The 20,005-nt window shown below is 32.8% G+C and overlaps 1 protein-coding gene across 6 annotated transcripts in view; it reads left to right on the top strand.

The window, feature by feature from the left end:
- Positions 1 to 20,005, top strand: part of LOC145279928 (85/88 kDa calcium-independent phospholipase A2-like) — a 421,383-nt gene that overhangs the window by 174,960 nt on the left and 226,418 nt on the right. For all 6 annotated transcript variants that reach the window (XR_013868488.1, XM_080131502.1, XM_080131500.1 and 3 more), the window contains exon 4: positions 18,991 to 19,206. Coding sequence is in view for 5 of the 6 variants with exons in the window: in XM_080131502.1 (XP_079987628.1) it covers positions 18,991 to 19,206 (216 nt within the window). In the remaining variant the exon portion in view is untranslated. The remainder of the gene's footprint in view (positions 1 to 18,990; positions 19,207 to 20,005) is intronic.

Genomic DNA, 20,005 nt, shown 5'->3' with positions numbered 1-20,005 from the left:
TTCAGTGAATTTTTATTTTAAAATAAACAAACAATTCAATTCAACTACAATTCTTTATTTAAAAAAAAAACAAAAAAAAAACAACTTTTATTTACGTTTTTTTACCAGTTTTTTTTTCTTCGCATTTTTTGGCATCGTAACTAATTTTTTTTTTCTTTTAATAACGCAGTAAGTCATAACTCATCATTTTTATAACATAAAAACATGTATTTCGGTTAACACAAATTCTACTTTGGTATTTTTGAAACGGAATTATTTACAGTTTGTTTTCGTTGCAACAGACCGTAATAACAAATCTTTCTAGACTGAGGTAGCATAAAAGAAATTTGTTTAAGCTGGAATATATTCATAAAAAGGTGCTCAATATCCGGAGAATAGCTCCTCTTCGTATCCCTTCTGCTAAAATATCTGGTGCAGAGTTTGTCACGAATTTCTTTTTTCGGGGGAGGGGGGATTACATTTCCGTGTTTTCATTTGTTCTTTTATTTTAGTTGGGGTAATGATGGAGTTGACATATAAAAATGAAAAACTGCTCAATATTCTTAGTATAGCAGGTGCTGCGAAACCGAACTTCATATCGACCCTGGCAATGCTGGGTATCCATGCTAGTAAAAAATAATTTTATAAAATCAACAGAAGGTTCTCTACAATGCAATGTAGACCACAATATATTGGGAACTAAGTCACTGCATGAATATATGTGAAGCTTCTTCTTAGTGCACCGCGGTGGGTCCCCTACTAGAGTAGGCAATCAATTGATTTGATTGAAAAGTGGGCGATTTCACTGATTATGATGACAATAAATATATGGACGTGTGAAACACTCGTTGATCAACAACATTTAGTTTCCCTGCTAAACTAAAATCCAATTATCCATGCGACTGATATATTATTATTATTTTTTTAATTAGATATTTATTTAAATGACAAACATATTGTAAAGTAAAATGATTAGTCTTCATAACTTTAGTTTCTCTGGAATTACTTCCCTTTGATTGACTATATTTACTCATCTCATCATGAATAAAATTACAATGTTGTGTGTACATATTTTTCACCTAGATATCACTTGGATAAATATGCATAAGTTTATTTCCTTAATTTACAATGAAATAAAAGAATAAAACTGATTTTTACAAGTACTACTTAAAATATATTGTTAGCATAACTATAACGATGTACGATCCGGCACCATTTATAACGATGTACGATCTGGCACCATTTATAACGTTACCGATGTGGCAGGTGTCCTTTGATCGTACCTTGTCTCGTTACAAGTTGGCCAGTTGATCGTCCTTACCCACTGTGTTTTCATGGAGAGGCGCTTTTCCTCTCGATCAAATCGTCTTTCTTTCCATGTATAGGTAGTCTCTGGGTACATCAATCACTCCGCTGGTTCTTGCAGCTTGCTAAAAAATCAAGAGTCCTCACCACAACAAACAGAACTCCGGGTTATAGCAGTAACAAACTATTTATTGTTTTCATTACTTCATAACAACTACTATCTAATTTGAGGCAACTCACTATAGCAGTGAACGATGTAAGACCAGATCAGTAAGTCACAGAGTTCCCATTAACACAGGCTAGTTCCCATCATAGCATCAGGCCCTGAAGGGCTCCCAAATTGGGAGCGCTTGACTAGTCCAGCCGTTCGGTTTGCTGGCTACGACTCTTTTCTGTTTAGAATTCCTTTTTCTAAATCCAACCCTTTTTCCCCACCTCTCCTTCAGAGAGTGGTTACAAACACCTTTATTTCTTTCTCTTAGAGCTTATCTCTACCAAACCTCAACCCCCACCTGCACTGAGGTTTTTACTTATGACCAATTAGGTGTGATTAGTCATCCCAGGTCGAACAATGCCTGGCGGTGACCTCTACTCTTGACTCCCATTCTAAGGTCAGCCAAGAATCTCTGGATTTCTTCAAACCTATCAACAGGGGTTTTCAAAACAACCCTTCATGTTAACAGATATATGATAACGACAATGAGATAAAAACAATTAATATTTGCTTTTTCTCTTTCTGACAAAATTCTGTAGACATTTCTGTTTAAACAACATCAAGACCCCCTCTTCTGCCCTCTCTTCCTCTATCCCGTCTGGTCAAACACTCCCCTCACTGCAATATGCACCTCGCTGCATGCATTCATGACACCAAATAGTGTCATATAACTATATTAGGAATAATTTTTCTCTCTGCCCTATTTCTGGCAGAATGTCTTCACTTGAGCAATGCCAAGTGATTACAGCAAAACCCTGGGATACGGCATTAATCCGTTCTGTGGTTGGGATCGTAAGGTGAAATCACTGTATGGCGGAGCCTAAGCAAAATTTTATACAGTACATATTAAAAATTAGTAACAAAATACAGTACAGTATATAATACATACGTATATAATCAAATAACATTATAAATAACACCGTAAGGCGGGCAAATACTGAAACCAGGGACCGGAATAACATTGTATTCCACATCATAACCTGAAAAAAAAAACGTACCCTAGGGCCACCGTTTACCGGGGTTCTACTGTATAGTTAGTGAGTAATGGCTATACAAATTTACTTTCTTCTCGACAAAAATTTTTGACCATTTTGAGATAAAGCAAATTTGATGACTGTGACGCAAATAGTTTATTGTTTAGTTTAGTTAACTGTGGCTAAGGAAAAAATGAGTTACAGAGAAATGAAAGAAGGTAGAAAACGTTTTTGACAATCACAGCTATTTGTAATATCTAATGATGTCCATTTCTTTGTTTTGCTTCACAAAAATTGGCCAAATTCATTTTGAGCTACCAACATTCCATCTAAGCTACTCTTGCCTTTTCCCTCACCCACTTATGCATTCTTCTATGTCAACCTCATTTTTATACCCTCTCTCTACCTGTGTTTTGTGTGCAAAATTATCTTGTTTGAAGCCATTTTCTCAAATCTTGCGAAACTTTCCACATTGAACGTCTCCTGCGATATTTTTTTGTCTTGTATTTGTCTACGTTTATCCCACATTCCATTTTATTCACACACATACAAACATCTATATATATGACAGAGAGAGAGAGAGAGCAAGAAAGAAAAAAGAAACAAACCAAGGTATGTGTTCATCAACATTTCGTCTTTATTTCGAGACTTCCCCTGGATGAATGAAATTAAGAAAACAAAACCCCAATACAAATATTTGAAAATATATTTTGGATGTAATGAAAGATATGACCCTGTTCCATTTCAGAAACGGAAAAAGTCGTTGGAAATTAAAACCTTTTCTGTTTTCTGAAATGGAACAGGGTACTGGTGTCTTGTTTTCTTAATTTCATGCATCCAGAGGAAGTCTTGAAATAAAGAGGAAACGTTGATGAACATATAACTTGGTTTGTTCCTTTTTTTTAATTTCTCTATTTCGTCAGAGTACTATTTCCATTATTCTACATCATCACCATCTATATATATATATATATATATATATATATATATATATATATATATACTGTGTCAATCGCTTTATTGCAGATTAGTACAATATCAATATTTCACTAAATATACGTCACAACAAAATGAAAATTATATCATCAAAGGACTGCTTTAAGGTTAGTTATTTCAAAAATTTTATTCAAATTCATGCGATATTCACAAAGTTATGACAGTTTATTCTTTATGGAAGAATTTCCACGGTCCATCACTTTATTGCAGGTCTCTTAAAATATTGTTTTAGGGCAAAAATACAATGTCTTATCTTGCAAACTTTACTTTTTATTATATTTTTCTGTCAAAGAATAATAAATAAAAGCATATCCTAGGTATAAACCTTATATAAATAAATTATTTATCGACATATCCACCATATATTTGAATAACTTAAAACGACCTTTTGTCTCCCGAGGAAGTCAATTGTTTGATCTTAAAAGGAGTATGGCTATAGCAACATCAACTGTTTCTCCACAAGGCATCCTTTGAAGTAAACTGCTCTCCTCCCTTATAAACTCCTCTTAATATTGACCAGAGGTATTCAATGGAGTTAAGGTTTGGAGAACACGGTGGTCAGGTCATAAGAGTTTCTCCAACGAATCCCCTAGATTCAAGGAAGGATGCAGTCGCCCCCAAGCAGAATGGGATGGTACATCGTCATGTATAAAAACTATCTGAAAGTGGCATGACAATAGTAGTTCATCATCATGTCGACAAATGATTATCCAAAAAGGTTGTGTACACATTGCTGGTAAGATTTACACCCTCTGGCACTAGGAATGGTCCAACCAACTTATCTCCAATGATTCCCGCCCAAAATATGCCTCCACCTCCTTGTTGACCAAGCCATTCGTTTTTCCCTATATTGTTTTCTCAATGGAGGCATTGGAAGAGGTTTGAAGTTCCTTGCAATCTCATTCAACACATTGTATCGAGCATGTCTGGATCTTGGAGCGATTCCAGCTTTTGGAAAAATGAAAGCACTGGTGTTGTTTGTGTTTCGATTGACTTCCCTACGAATTTTCCGAATATCACGATCTAAAAGGTTTCTCCTGGTGCTCTTATTTTTCTGGATTTGGAGTTTGGGTTGTTCAAAAATGAAGCCAAGATTTTTGGATCCCTTTCCAGCTTCGTGGCTAAATCGTTGATGGACAATCCTTCTGCAAGTCCAACAACTATCCTTTGCTTTTTGATAACCTTTAGTCGCCTGATTTTTTTTGAGATCTGCAATAAAGTGATTGACAGTATATTTTCTGTGATAAAAAATAAAATGCCATAACTTCATGAATATCGCATGAATTTGAATAAAATTTTGGGAAATAACTAACCTTAAAGCAGCCCTTTGATGTTATGATTTTCATTTTTTTGTGACGTATATTTAATGAAATATTAATATTTTACTAATCTGCAACAAAGCGATTTACACAGTTTATATAATATAATATAATATATATATATATATATATATATATATATATATATATATATATACTTTTGCATACACTCACACATATATATTATAAATATGAGTATATAATGGTGATAAATATTATTATATAATGACGATACCGATTTACTTATACCCATATAAAAATCAATTCCCATTAGCATTATATATATGTATAATGTTAGCAATTACATCCTAATTATGTATTTTTATTAAATTGATCAGCTTCTATGTTTTAAAAGAAAACAAAGACGCTGATCAATTTTTTTAAAAATACATAATGAGGACGTAATTGCCTGCTTTATTTTATTGCCAAGAAAATCAAGCACAAAAGTTGCCACAGCCAAACTTTTTTTTTCTTTAAATATATCATAAGATTGTAAAGAATAAACTAGCTTCTATCTTGACTTTCACAAAAGCTCAGTTTTCTCTCTTTTTTTCATCCTAATGCAAAATTGACAGGAAAGGGTTAATATGAAACAAGTGAAATATTTTTTAATGAAATATTCTTAACGAATTACAATAATTCAACAATGATAAAAGCTATTAACTTATAACGATGGCACACTGTATTAAGGAATTCCTCTCTCTCTCTCTCTCTCTCTCTCTCTCTCTCTCTCTCTCTCTCTCTCTCTCTCTCTCTCTCTCAGTGAATATATATATATATATATATTTTATTTTATTTAATTTTCACTCCAAACAAGAAACAGTGCCACTTTGAAGTCGGGGGCTACTATCGCAGGGATATTATGAAGGAAGATAAACAACAAGATGTCTGTTCACATTACACTTGAACTTCTGCATGTCAGTACAGTTGGGAAAGCAGAATCCCGGAAGGGAGTTCCAAAGTCTAGCAGTTCTGGGAAAGAAACTATTGGAGTAAAAGACTTTCTTACATCTAGGGATCTCTACTGTGTAGGGATGGGATTTAGCTGTTTGTCGTGTTTATTTACGTCGAGGGGGTACAAGTGCTGGTATTTATTTTCCTCATGCATACATACATACATACATATATATATATATATATATATACAGTGATGATCATATTTATTGGCACGGGAAAATAAAAGTTAAATTTTGTCTAATAAATTCTAAAAAAGGGATTAAATTAAAGAAAATAACAAAGTATATTATGTATTTTTAACTGGCCTTTCCGATGCAGCAATCGGATTTTAGAAAAAATAAATAACAAAGGAACAACAAACATAATTGCAAAAAACCCTTGTTCAAAATTATTGGCACGATTTATTTAATAATCAATTGTATAGCCTTTGGCCTTGATTACCTTCCTCAGTCGCTTTTCATAGTTTACAACCAAGTTGTTGCACTCTTCAGTAGTAATTTTAGCCCACTCTTCCTGACAATAATCCTCCAATTGAATAAGATTCTTAGGCTTCCTTTGCATTACCCTCAATTTTAATGTTCTCCATAAATTTTCAATTGGATTAAGGTCTGGGCTTTGTGATGGCCACTCCAAAACATTAATATGATTGTCCTCAAGCCATTTCTTAGTCAGTTTAGCCGAATGCTTTGGGTCATTATCTTGCATGAACCACCAACGATGACCAAGTGAGAGCTCTTTAGCAGAGTCTTTCAGGTTTTCATCCAATATTTTAACATAATCTTCTTTTTTATGCTACCTGTGACCTTAACAAGTCGCCCTGGTCCAGAGGCAGCAAAGGATCCCCAAAACATCAAACTGCCTCCACCGTGCTTCACTGTGGGTATGGTGTTCTTAGGCAGGAAAGCTTCGCCAGATTTTCTGTAAATATAAGACACTTTATTATGGCCAAATAACTCTATTTTCGTTTCGTCAGTCCATAGAACACGTTTCCAGAATGCAACATCTTTATCAATATGACGTTTTGCAAAGGCTAGCCTTGCTTTCAGGTGCATAGGCTTCAATAAGGGAGTCTTTCTCGGACGACATGCTTTTAAACCAGCTCTCTTCAAAACTCTACCAACTGTATGTCGAGATACATTCACTCCAGAGGTGCTCTGTTCATCAACAATCTCCCCAACAGAGATCCTTGGGTTTTGTTTTACTTGTCGAACAATTTTCCGTTCATCTCTTGGGGAAAGAATCCTTTTTCTCCCTCTACCCTCTAAACTCATAACGTGGCCTTGCGATTTGAACTTGTTTATTATGGCTCTAACAGTGGATTTGGGAAGGTTTAGCTTCTTTGAAATCTTATCATAGCCCTCCCCATTGGTATGGCATGCTACAACAAGCTTCCTGACGTCTTCGCTGTGTTCCTTAGTTTTAACCATGGCGATTGAAAATTATAATTTAGTCACTTATAATAGTTTAAATAAATCGCTATCTAAAAATTATCTGAAAAAAATTATTCACTGAATTAGCGTTAAACAAGCATAATATGGCTATAAAAAAGTTCAGAAAGCACGTAAACCGGAAATTGATTGATATTATACTGATACTAAAAGAAAAACAAAGCCGTGCCAATAATTTTGAACAAGGGTTTTTTGCAATTATGTTTGTTGTTCCTTTGTTATTTATTTTTTCTAAAATCCGATTGCTGCATCGGAAAGGCCAGTTAAAAATACATAATATACTTTGTTATTTTCTTTAATTTAATCCCTTTTTTAGAATTTATTAGACAAAATTTAACTTTTATTTTACCGTGCCAATAAATATGATCATCACTGTATATATATATATATATATATATATATATATATATATATATATATATATATATATATATATAAAGATGTTGATGTACATAGTGAAAAACACTGTGTGCAATATATATGAAGAGAAAAAGAGAGCGCTAATTTATAGAAAGCAATTAGAATGCTGGACTATATCAAACAAAAGCAGAACAGAAAACAAGATCAAAGTGAAAATTGACGTTGTGACTAATTTTGTTTTGTTAATTTTGGTTTACGAAATAAACTAAATTAATCAAAGTAAAAATATGATCTTTTTATATTTCTTTATTATTGTTATTTTTTTAATTATAAATCTTCCTTGCTTTCAGTGTCACTTGATGGTGGAGTCTGTATAACGACATATTTTGGGAAAAACCTCCATCAGCAAATGTATGTTCAACACTGATCTTAAAACGTGCGAATGAAATCCAAAATGAGTCGCTGTTTCTCATCTGTCTTCCTATTTACAACGACATGTTAAATAATACTACCACTTGTGGTAATATTCCTTTTTATTTCTTTTCTTTTGTTTGTTTGAGACGCAAACGAGTGATAGATATCATATAAAATAATGTTGGGGAAGGGATCAAACAATAGTGAAGAGGAGAACGATAAAAACTCCATAAGAAATGAGTTAATTAGAACAAATAAAATTATAATTTAAAAAAAAATATCAACTTCAAAACTGAATATTTTAGCATGTTTTTTGTGTGATTAAAACATAAGAAAAGTTGTAAGGGAACAAACGTTGATTAGCAGCTTTAGTAAGGTTAGACTTATTAAGTAATCTATGAATATAAAAGCGAAAATGTATGTATGTATGTGTGTTCGCTTTTTCTGTATGTCAACAAAAGGCCTTTTTCAGAGAAGCGGTCGGTCGGTTCACAACTTTTTAAAACTTTTTATATCACATATAAATCGTAATATCTCACAGTTATCTCGCCTGTCTATTTAATTTGTTCGATTTCAGGAAGATAAATATTCAACATTTGTCGCTCGCCGCATGTGGGTTAGTCTTTTTCCTATAACATCTTGGAGGAAAAAAACGCGTTCAGCAGTAAATGAAGGTACTATCCCGCAGTCAAACTTCACCTCATTAACTCATTAAAACTGGCACCTGCCAAATCCAAGTAATTAAATAAATTCAAACGTGTTTCTGTTAGCATCTCGCGGTGGGGCAATGGTTAACGTCCCACGTTTTTTTTTTTTTTTTTTTTTCACACTTTAATTTACAACTTTGCCTCAAGGGTTTGGGTTCAATCCTCATACTTACTTTTTTTTTTACCCCCACCCCCACCCCCGGAGTTTTCACACACACCTACAAACACCTGGGCAACGCCGGGTACCCCTCGCTAGTAAGTATTAAATATATAATCGATTCAATAATGCGCAATACTAAAGTAGTTGCCTTCCACTCGCACATCTCCTCCCTCTTTCTATGGTTATAGATAGATACATATGATTATAAAGAAATATATACTTTTAATGCCTATGTTCAATAAAATTCTTTCCAAATTGCCATAATTAAGCTCAATAAACATGAATTTACACTTTCAGAGCATATATTATTTAAATCACTCATATTATTTTATTGTTAGTATAGCACATCTTACACGTGTTTCGTTGGATTGTGGAAATTCGCCAAACAACTCATCAGAGACAGAATTATATTCCTCAGATAAAAAGACACAATTGAAGTTTTTTTTGTTTAATCCAAGGAAAAAAATCTCTGCGTAACATAAATCTTTCTCTGCTCAGTTGAACAAAACATGTGTAAGATGCACAATACTAACAAGAAGATAATATGGGTATGATATAAATACATCTTTGGTTTGGAATGTTGACTTCCGATATGTAATATTTTCACAAAATCATGACATTAAAAATAAAAAATGAGAGCATCATATTGTTTATTTTCATATTCATTACAATTGTTTCCTGACCATTCAAACAATTTCAAACATATCATTCAAAAATATTCCAAAATAGCTTTTCTTCAGATGGTGAAATACACTATTTATACATATATGAACAAATTTCTAATACCTATTTAAGAAATCAAACAGTTGAAACTACCTTCACCCTACTCTTATAAGTTTTGGTTTAATTATTTTTCTGTTAGCCATGGAATTAATAAATCGCCCTATTTTTGTATTTCTACTTTTTAAATTATATTTCAAAGAATTCTCTATCATAATATTATACTAATCCTTTGTGTGCTTTTTAATTTAGTTATTTTTCTTCAAATTATTTATTTAATTGATTTATTTTCTAAATACTAAACAACACCCACCAAATTCTAGTTTAAATTTATATGTCCCAACTATATACCTTCAATCTATGATAGTTTCGTATCAGTTTAGTTTACATCTACGATCTCATAATTGATTTTGCTTAATATTTTATTTCTTAAGAAAGAACTGTAATTAAAGAGTTAATTTAAAAAATTATTAATTAAAATTTATCTTCATTCCATACTTATGTCAGAAATTTAAATTTTAAATTTATCTTATCAATTTTTATCATTATATAAGTATTCTATTTTAATTTCTTTTATTTTTCTCTTCACTAACTTTCTTAAATTTTTCACGTTGTAAAGGAGATAACTACGTTTATTAAATTTTTATCAATTTACCAATTTTTATAAGTTTTAGGCATTCATGTTTTAATATTTTGACTTTAGTATTTATTAATCACCCTCATTTAATTTTAAATTTATGATTCTGAAATCAACTTCTTTATGCCAATCTCAGTTTAATTTCTCGTTTATTTTTAACTTTATATTTTGATTAAATTTATTTTTAACTTTATATTTTGATTAAATTTATTTTTAACTTTATATTTTGATTAAATTTATTTTTAACTTTATATTTTGATTAAATTTATTTTTGCTCCATCTTAGCCTGCCTGTCACAACATCTTGCAGTTATTTAATTTTAGTTTTTTTTTTTTTTTTTTTTTTTTTTTTCCATTCTTGTGCTGTTAAAATTACTCGGGTGTAATTTTATTATCAATTATTAATACCAAAACTACTTCTATTTCTTTCATTTAGGTTACAATTATTTTATTTTGTATATGTTAAGTTGAAGATCTACTAATTTATTTATTGTCCCATTTTAAAATTTTAATATTAAATTTAAGAATTCTCTTCACACATTTACATTTCACCCTCAATATATTCTGTAAATTTTTCCTTTCTAAATTTATTTCCATCGGGTTTTTGGCATGGTAACAGGAATCTATTTTTATGAAAACATATATATATTAGCAGGCTGCCCAGTGTTGCCTGGGAAATCTTTACTTTTATTTTTGGCCCACAATGCATGACGTTATCTGCTATGACGTCATGTATGCCGTCATAGCACATATATATAATACATATATATGCTGACGTTATGATGTCATATGTTATGACATACACAGCATATCTTCTTCTTTAGGTATCAGGTTTGCATTCGGTCTTTCTGATGAGATCCATAGTCATGTTTTCGGTGACCCTGTTGAGACTGTCAGTGACCCTTTGTTTGTTGTCTTCCTCTACTCTTTATTCCAGCGATTTTTTTTTTCCTAAGATCAAGATTTTTCCAATCCTTTCGCCTGCATCAAATGACCAAAGAACTTTAACTGTCTGTCTGGCGTGGAAAACACATCCCTGTCTCACTTCTCTGCGGGTTGGTCTGTAGTGACTGCAGTCATTGTCAACCTCGATGGCTGCTTTCTGCTTCTAATAGAGGTTTCTAAGTGCACTTAGGTCTTTTTGGTCAATGTTAAGCTGAGTTAAATTGACGAACAAATCCCTTTGTCGTATCTTGTCAAACGCTTTTGAGTTGTCCATGAAGCACAGGTATAGATCTTTCTGTACCTCTATGGATCTTTCTATGAGAGTTTTCAATACAAAAATTGCATTTTGTGTGTCCTTATCAGCCATAAAACCAAATTATATTTCAGAAACTTCTGGCAGAATCTTGTTCCTCATTCTGTTCATGAGCACACACAGAAAAACTTTAATTATGTGATTCATTCCACTGATTGTAAGGTGTTGTTCAGTCTGTTGTACCTGATTTCCTAGGGACAGCAATGTAAACTGACTTTTTTTTATATCTTCCGGAATAATGCCTGTTTCATATATAATGTTGATCAATTACCACTTTGAGTTCCAATTCATCAACAGCAGTAATCAGCTTGATTTGAAAGTTGTCAGGTCCTAGTGCTTTCCCTCTTTTCATTTTTTTCTGAAAGTACAGTATACTTCATCTTGGAGTATCACAAGACCTCCCTCATTTCTTTGTATTTTGGGTGGTGGACCTCTCTTCATTGTGCTACAGCTCCTCTATATATTCGGACCATCGGTTCAAAATATCTTTTTCCATGAAAATGTCACCATCATTGGGTTTAATGCAACTAGTTTGGACTGTGTCCTTTTTTTCAGTTAGTTCTTGCATCTTCTTGTGCATGAGTTTGATGTCAATATTTTGTGTTCTTTTCGATTTCAGCACACTAAAGATTTATCCATTATTCCTTTGTTGCATTACAGTTTTTTTTTTCTCAACAGTCTGTCCAGTCCTGTCGCCTTTCACTTTTCTTCTCTCTTCAATTAGATTTAGGATTTCAAAGCATGACATATAATAAATGTTATGACATATATTAAGATGTCATGTGAATAGATAGGAATACATCCTTATTATAATATGTATACACACACAGGCATATGTTTGTTTATATATATATATATATATATATATATATATATATAAACATATGCCCGTGTGGTCGAGTGGGAGAACTGCCGACTGTCAACACGACGGTTCTAGGTTCAATCCTTGGCTTGGGAGAGATGCTAGTCTAGCGGCACTGATGAGTTGTGATACAACGAAACAGGACTGTATGTCGATGACTACAAATATATATATATATATATATATATGCGAATAACAAAAGGATAAAAATCTAAAGATATGAGTTAAAAATAGAGAAGAAAGACCTAAATGTTCGATATTTTGCAGGCCTTGTCAAGAGTGAAACAATTAAAAACGGTTCATGAATGATTTTTAGCTGTTTAACTCCTTAAAAAGCCTGCATAGGTTCTTTTAATCAGTATATAAAAATCAGTAAAAGAATATACTATTGGTAAGCATAAAATGAAAATATATAAAAATACCTTTTATGAGTTAAAAGGCGTCTTCAATGGAATTAAAGAGAATTAAGGTGACAAAGTAAACAATTAATAAAGTTATATTCCGTAAAGTCCAGAAGGAAGAATATGTAATCCGAGGTGTGAATGGATTAAAGTGAACTCCAAAAAGTCTGTTAATAATAAATTAAGTAATCCGGAAAATATCTATCTATATATCTATAAAAGTGAACGTGTCTGTGTGTATACATTTCCCTATGCAATAACTCTGTCAATTTTAAGTCTACACACTCGAAATTTGATATAAAGGGTACTGAGATTTGGGAAAATCGATGTGAAATTTGGCGAGTAAGGGGTCAAAGTTCAACGATTTGACCTTTGAGAACTCTACCAAACTCCTCCGACAATTTTGGGTCTACACACTTGAAATTTTAGATATAGGTTCCTTGGACAATAAATGTTAAGGGGTCATAATAGGGGTCAACGTTTAAAAAACTGACCTTTTTTTTTTTTTTCTCAGTGTACACCTCCAAACACCCGAGCAACGCCGGCCACTCATACTAGTATATCTATAAAAGTGAACGTGTCTATGTGTGTACATTTTCCTACATAATAACTTTGTCAATTTTCAGTCAACAGACACATCCAAACACCTGGGCATTGCCGGGCTGAAATGCTGGTATATATATATATATATATAGTTTTGAAAATAATAAGCAGAAGTTTCTTAAGAGCTCTGTTGGCTATCATCTCATCAGGAGAAAATCGATAGCGTACAAAATAATATTGTGTTGAAAATAAAGAACTTATTAAATGTGCCAAAAGTACGGGGACACTAAAATAAATTTATTAACGTTTAAAAACGATTAAAATATTGGCACAATGAGGGAGAGAAAAAAAAAAAAACGGGCGAAAAAAATTCAAAGTTCCCCAAAGAGAAACAATGTGTTGGACGTTTCCTTTTGCCGGTACAAAGAAGGTTGACGCACCGCGATAGAGACAGACTCCAAAATCTTTAAATGGTTTTGGAGTCCGCTCTATGTAGCACCTCGAACCATTCTATTTTATATCTATCGGCACAGCACGGGTTGTCAACCAAATGCTGGCCAATAGCAGAGTCCAAGGCTGCAGAAGGAGGGAGACTACCAGACCCCATCCTTCCTTGTTTGATCTTCGATGGAACATGCTGGTTTATACGAGTCAAAAGGTGCAAGGATGTTCGCTCAACATAACCAGCATCGCACTGGTATTTAAATTGATATACAATATTGCTATTTTGGATGTAAGGCAAACTATCCTTGCAAAAAGACGGAAAAGCAGGTCTTGTAGTATATACCAAACGCAAGGACACAGAATAAAAGCAGTCGTAAATACTTCTGCGAATCTGTTTGGAAAGTCTATTACTCTTTTCTCCAATCCATGGTAATTTTAAATAAATCGGGCATTTCAAGGGCCCAAACTTTTTAGGGGATTTAAAATCCGCAACCTTTCTGAAAATACAGTCATCAATAAGGTCAACAGGATAACCATTATTGATGAATATTTCCTTGATCTTGTCGCGTTCGGCGTCTAATATATATATATATATATATAAAAAAGTGAACGTGTCTGAGTGTCTGTCTGTGTACATTTCCCTACGCAATAATTCTCTCAATTTTCAGTCTACAGACACAAAATTTTATATACAGGGTACTGAGATTTGGGAAAATCTTTGTAATACAGTTTCGGCCAGAAATTTGGCTACTAAGGGGTCAAAGTTCAACGATTTGACCTTTGAGAACTCTATCAAACTCCTCCGACAAGGATTTGGGTCTAAACACTTGAAATTTTAGATATAGGTTCCTTGAACATGGATCTAACTTAATAACTTGATTTGAGCCCCAAAGAATAAATGTTAAGGGGTCATAATAGGGGTCAAAGTTTTAAAAAATTTGACCTATGACCAAATTACTTTCTGGTCTAAACATTTGAAATTTTACATAAAGGGTATTAATAGATAGGGCAAGCGTTTTAATGGATTTGGGTCGAAAATTTTTAGTTACCAATATATAAATGTATGTATGTTTGCATGTGTGCCTAAAACTTTCGACAGATGCGACGGATTTTTACAAGATCAGTATCGTTTTGAAGATCGACCTTTAAACGACAAATATCGAAAAATTGGCTAAAAACATTAATATCTTCACCTTCAACTGGGCACTTTTCTACGGGGAGGGGGGTCGCTTTTCCCACTGATATTTTTGAAAGTCATCCTCTCCTTTCTATTGTCTAGCCTTAATTAAAACCTACGTAAGTTCCGGTTTGGCGGTGGTTGTAACAACAAAGACGTCCAGTTTTTTTTCCACGTTCTTTTCGTCCTTCGCGGTACGGGTTCGAGCCTGCCTTTATACTACCACTTTTTTTTTTTTTTTTTGCTCAACAGACACATCCAAACACCCGGGCTTCGCCGGGCTGAAATGCTAGTATATATATATATATATATATATATATATATATATATATACATATAAAAGTGAACGTGTCTGTTTGTGTGTCTGTGTACATTTCCCTACGCAATAACTCTGTCAATTTTCAGTCTACAGACTCGAAATTTGATATACAGGGTACTGAGATTTGGGAAAATCTTTGTGATTGGTTTTCGGCCAGAAATTTGGCTGTTAAGGTGTAAAAGTTGAACGATTTGACCTTTGAGAACTCTACCAAACTTCTTCGCCAATTTTGGGTCTAAACACTTGAAATTTTAGATGTAGGTTCCTTGGACATGGATCTAACTTAATAACTTTATTTGAGCCCAAAACAATAAATGTTAAGGGATTATAATGGGAGTCAACCTTTTAAAAAATTAACCGTTTTTTTTGGGGGGGGGGGGGTTGTTTCTCAACATACACCTCCAAACACTCGGGCAACGTCGGGCTGAAATGCTAGTATATCTATAAAAGTGAAATTGTGTGTATGTGTACATTTCCATACTAAACTACTCTGTCAATTTTCAGTCTACCGACTCGAGATTTTACATAAGGGGTATTGAGATTTGGGGAAATCTTTTTAATCGTTTTTGCGCCAGAAATTTTGTTGTCAAGGGGTCAAAGTTCAACGATTTTACATTGGAAAACTGTACCAAACTCCTCCACCAATTTTGGGTCTAAACACTTAAAATGTTAGATGTAGGTTACCTGGACATGAGTGAAACTTTTTAATATATATATATATATATATATATATATATTAATATATATATATATATATGCACATAAAGTTATGAACAGTACATAGGGTCTGAGAAAAACCATGTTTAACTGCTAGTTTACAAAATATCCAAGAAATTCATACGGAATCAATTTATGAATAAATTTCTTTCCATTAGAAATCACTTCCTGACAAAAGAGTAGGTCAAGAGAAAAAGTTAAAAGTTATATATATATATATGTGTGTATATGTATACATGCATGTTCTTTTTTCAGTTTTGTGACTACAAATCATAAATCTTTAAGTTTCATCCCATGCAGTAACCAATAAAATTTTTAACGTGACTATCTAATTATTTTGCTAAGCATTTTTCCTCTGATGAGAAGAAATAGCATTCTTTGAAACTCCACAGATTAAGAAGCATCCAGCTTTAGAGTATTCTGCCGAACAATAAAAACTTTTTATAAATTTCTACTTTACAGCTCTGTTTCTTACTTATCGTAAGCTCTACTATCGTCAGTGAATGTATTGAGCTTTTTCATTTGGATGGGATTAAGATATATATTTATATTTAGTTTTGGAATTTGGTTTTTCTTGATTTAGTAATTTCCTCCTCAAAGCTTTTTTGCCTATATATATATATATATATATATATATATATATATATATATATATATATATATATATATATATATATGTGTGTGTGTATGAATAAAAAATCAATACGAAAAATATAAATGTTTATATCTTTTCAGTATGTATTTCCGATGTGTTGACGTGTAGGAATATAAAAAGTCTTTTGAAAAAAACAAGAATGTTTCTTTCAAAAGCACATAATTTTCGATCTTCATCAGTGTGAATATATATATATATATATATATATATATATATATATATATATATACAGAAAAGGTATTACCTGAAAGGACCTTTGGAATCAAATACGACCCACAGTTAAAATTCAGGTAGTTAAATGAATAAATATATATTAAAAAGTATATATAATAAATAAAAAAGAAAAAAAATTGAATTATTTATTATTCATTTATTTATTTATCTTCACACAACGACTGTACACTCCTGCATTGTTCTAGCCTTCTAAAAATACATTTTATTCTCTAACAATGCTTCAAGCAAACTATGCCATACTTCTTATATATATATATATATATATATATATATATCATAGCTATATATATGGACTTACTTCTTTAATCAGATTTTATCGATTATTGATTTTCTATACTTATCGGATGCATTCCGATATGAAACCTATCTAAAAACACTCACAGGCACATAAAGCACATTTATCTAAAATTTTTAAAGAATCGATCCCGCCGTTTTAGAGTCCATAGGGAATAAACGCACAAGCACACGTCTTGTATATATATATATATATATATATATATATATATATATATATATATATATATATATATATATTTGATCTTAAAATCTATACAATTATTTCCCCTGAACATTTACCAACATTATTTAGTCGTTGAGCGTTTGGATTTAAATCTAAATAAAATGGCCATTTTGCAATTTACATCCTAGAGAGAGGATTCATTTCTCCACTGATGATGGACCTTTGGAATCAAATACGACCCACAGTTAAAATTCAGGTAGTTAAATGAATAAATATATATTAAAAAGTATATATAAATAAAAAAGAAAAAAAAACTGAATTATTTATTATTCATTTATTTATTTATCTTCGCACAACGACTGTACACTCCTGCATTGTTCTAGCCTTCTAAAAATACATTTTATTCTCTAACAATGCTTCAAGCAAACTATGCCATACTTCTTATATATATATATATATACGGCACAATCACATTGCCACACTGGTTCCCGTCAGATCACCGAAGTTAAGCAACGTTGAGCCTGCCTAGTGCCAGATGGGTGACCATTTGGGAATTCTAGGCACTGTATGTGCTTTCCGCTTATCTCAGCATTGTTTCCAGCCGTTCTGAACCTCCACTTGCCACTGGTATTTAACTATGTTGACTCAAGAGAGGTGTGGTTGGAAATTGTACAACTCTTGCCTCAAACATTTCACCCACAGGTACCCTTACTGTGGGTATCCGTAGTCTGCTAAACGAAAGGAAGCCAATACTATATGTGTGTGTGTTATAGAATAGATTGAGAGAGAGAGAGAGAGAGAGAGAGAGAGAGAGAGAGAGGTGAGTAAACGTGGAGTGTAGACACGTTTACCAGAACCGAGGGCCAGCTGACCAGATTACGTATGAGTGACGTGGTCAGGTTTGCTAGATCTGTGAGACTGGATTTGGGTTTTGAAGAAGACGGACGGCTTAATAGCTGTTCCCTCCCCTTCACTGGGAGTGGGGGACACTGACGTGTTCAAAGCAAGCAAGATTTACTTCCATATTCTGTGTCGACATCTGGGAGGAAAATAAAAAACTATAAACCCCATTCATCGTCTTGGAGTGATAAATCTTCGTCTAACAGATACCAGTCTCCCGCTCAAGAGAAGATGAATTCCAGATGGATCACATCGACGACACATGAAGTAAGGTATGTCGAAGAAAATGCATGTAACACACACACAAAAGCATATGAACAATTAGAGATGAACACACACAACCGCATATGAAACTAGACGATCATACGCACGCGGAATCTCCTTTCATTCTAATAATTATCATTCCATGACAACAAATACAATTATGGTCCTCCCCTTTTATGTTATACACCAAACATCAATTTGGTGCCCCTCTATGATAACCCTAGTGATAACTTCAATGATAACGCTATGTAACATGTGTGTGTAAGGGAAACCCAACTTTATATAAATAGAAATAAACTTGTAGACTAAAATGAACCGTCGTCAAGCTCTATTAAAAACATCTATCTGACTGTTGTAGGTGCACATGCATATTTAAATATGGACGCATAATATCTATTGAAATATAAACAAACTACGTATTATGTTAGGGATTAGCTGGTATAGACAGAGACTTTGACTAGTAAGAAATGAGACAATTTTCATAAAATAACTTGAAGAATTTTGAATATGTAAGACTTTTTCTTTTCTCTGCAATAACAAATCTTGTCATTTGTCTTTTTCTTTTAGCTTATATCGATTGAAAGATCGAGGAGAGGCCTTTGCACAGTTCAAATGTTATTCAACACGCCTTTCCGAGCTCACAAGTTTTGTCACCACATCCATAGATATCAACTTGCTGCAGAAGATTTGCGATTGTCTGCGGGATAAACCTATATGGTCAGCGACGCATGTAGCTGCCTATGTCGGATTCAGTGAAGCTTTCTACAGCCAGCACATCCGCAGGTAATATACAATATCAGTGTACACTTTTTATCAAAAATACTGGAAAAAAATTATGCTTCGCCTGTGTTTGTGTTAATATTCATATCCATAAAAAATAGCCTTTTAATCGATGAAGTTGAAATAAGAAAGAAAAACGTCTCGAGCTGTAAAGTTTTTAAAAAATGACAACAAAAAAAAGAAAATGTATATCAATTGATGTAAAGAAAAGAGTGGAGAAAATGGATAGTGGAAGAGATTTTTTCCAAATTCATTTTAGACAGTAGAGAGTTGTCTGACTTGCTATATGCTTTCTTCCTTTCCCTAAACACTTTAAAGTGTTTCATTTGGAAGTTTTTTTACTTGTTAAATTTAAATACACATAAATGCATAATACATGCACGTATTATAGAGTGGAGGATGGCTGGATGGATAAAAGATTAGCCTGATTATGTTGTTAGATTTATGGCATATCAATCTTTTTGGGTTATTTAATGCCAAATTTAGTCATTTTTGTTAACGGTTTTATGTTTCAAGTCCTTAATATCTTCAAATATTTATTCATACTGTACACATATTTTGAAGAAATTTAAAAAAAAAAAATGCAAAAAAAAGAGGGAGAGTTAGTTTCTGTTAATGGAAACAATGTACTCACTACTGGAACTTTGTTATGTGGTATACTTTTCTCAGATGACACCATATTCAATGCAACAACATATTTGTCACTAGATCTTTATCGCATAAATTTTCAATACTGAACTCAAGATTAATGAGCTCAACACTGGAATTACATTATGTGGTATACTTTCCTCCAACAACAATA

The sequence above is a fragment of the Euprymna scolopes genome, chromosome 7, assembly GCF_053919585.1.
Source record: "Euprymna scolopes isolate OS-2025 chromosome 7, ASM5391958v1, whole genome shotgun sequence".
In the NCBI taxonomy this organism is placed as follows: Eukaryota; Metazoa; Mollusca; class Cephalopoda; order Sepiida; family Sepiolidae; genus Euprymna; species Euprymna scolopes.
The sequence above is the reverse complement of the archived record's forward strand: the minus strand, read 5'-3'. Positions and strand labels throughout refer to the sequence as shown.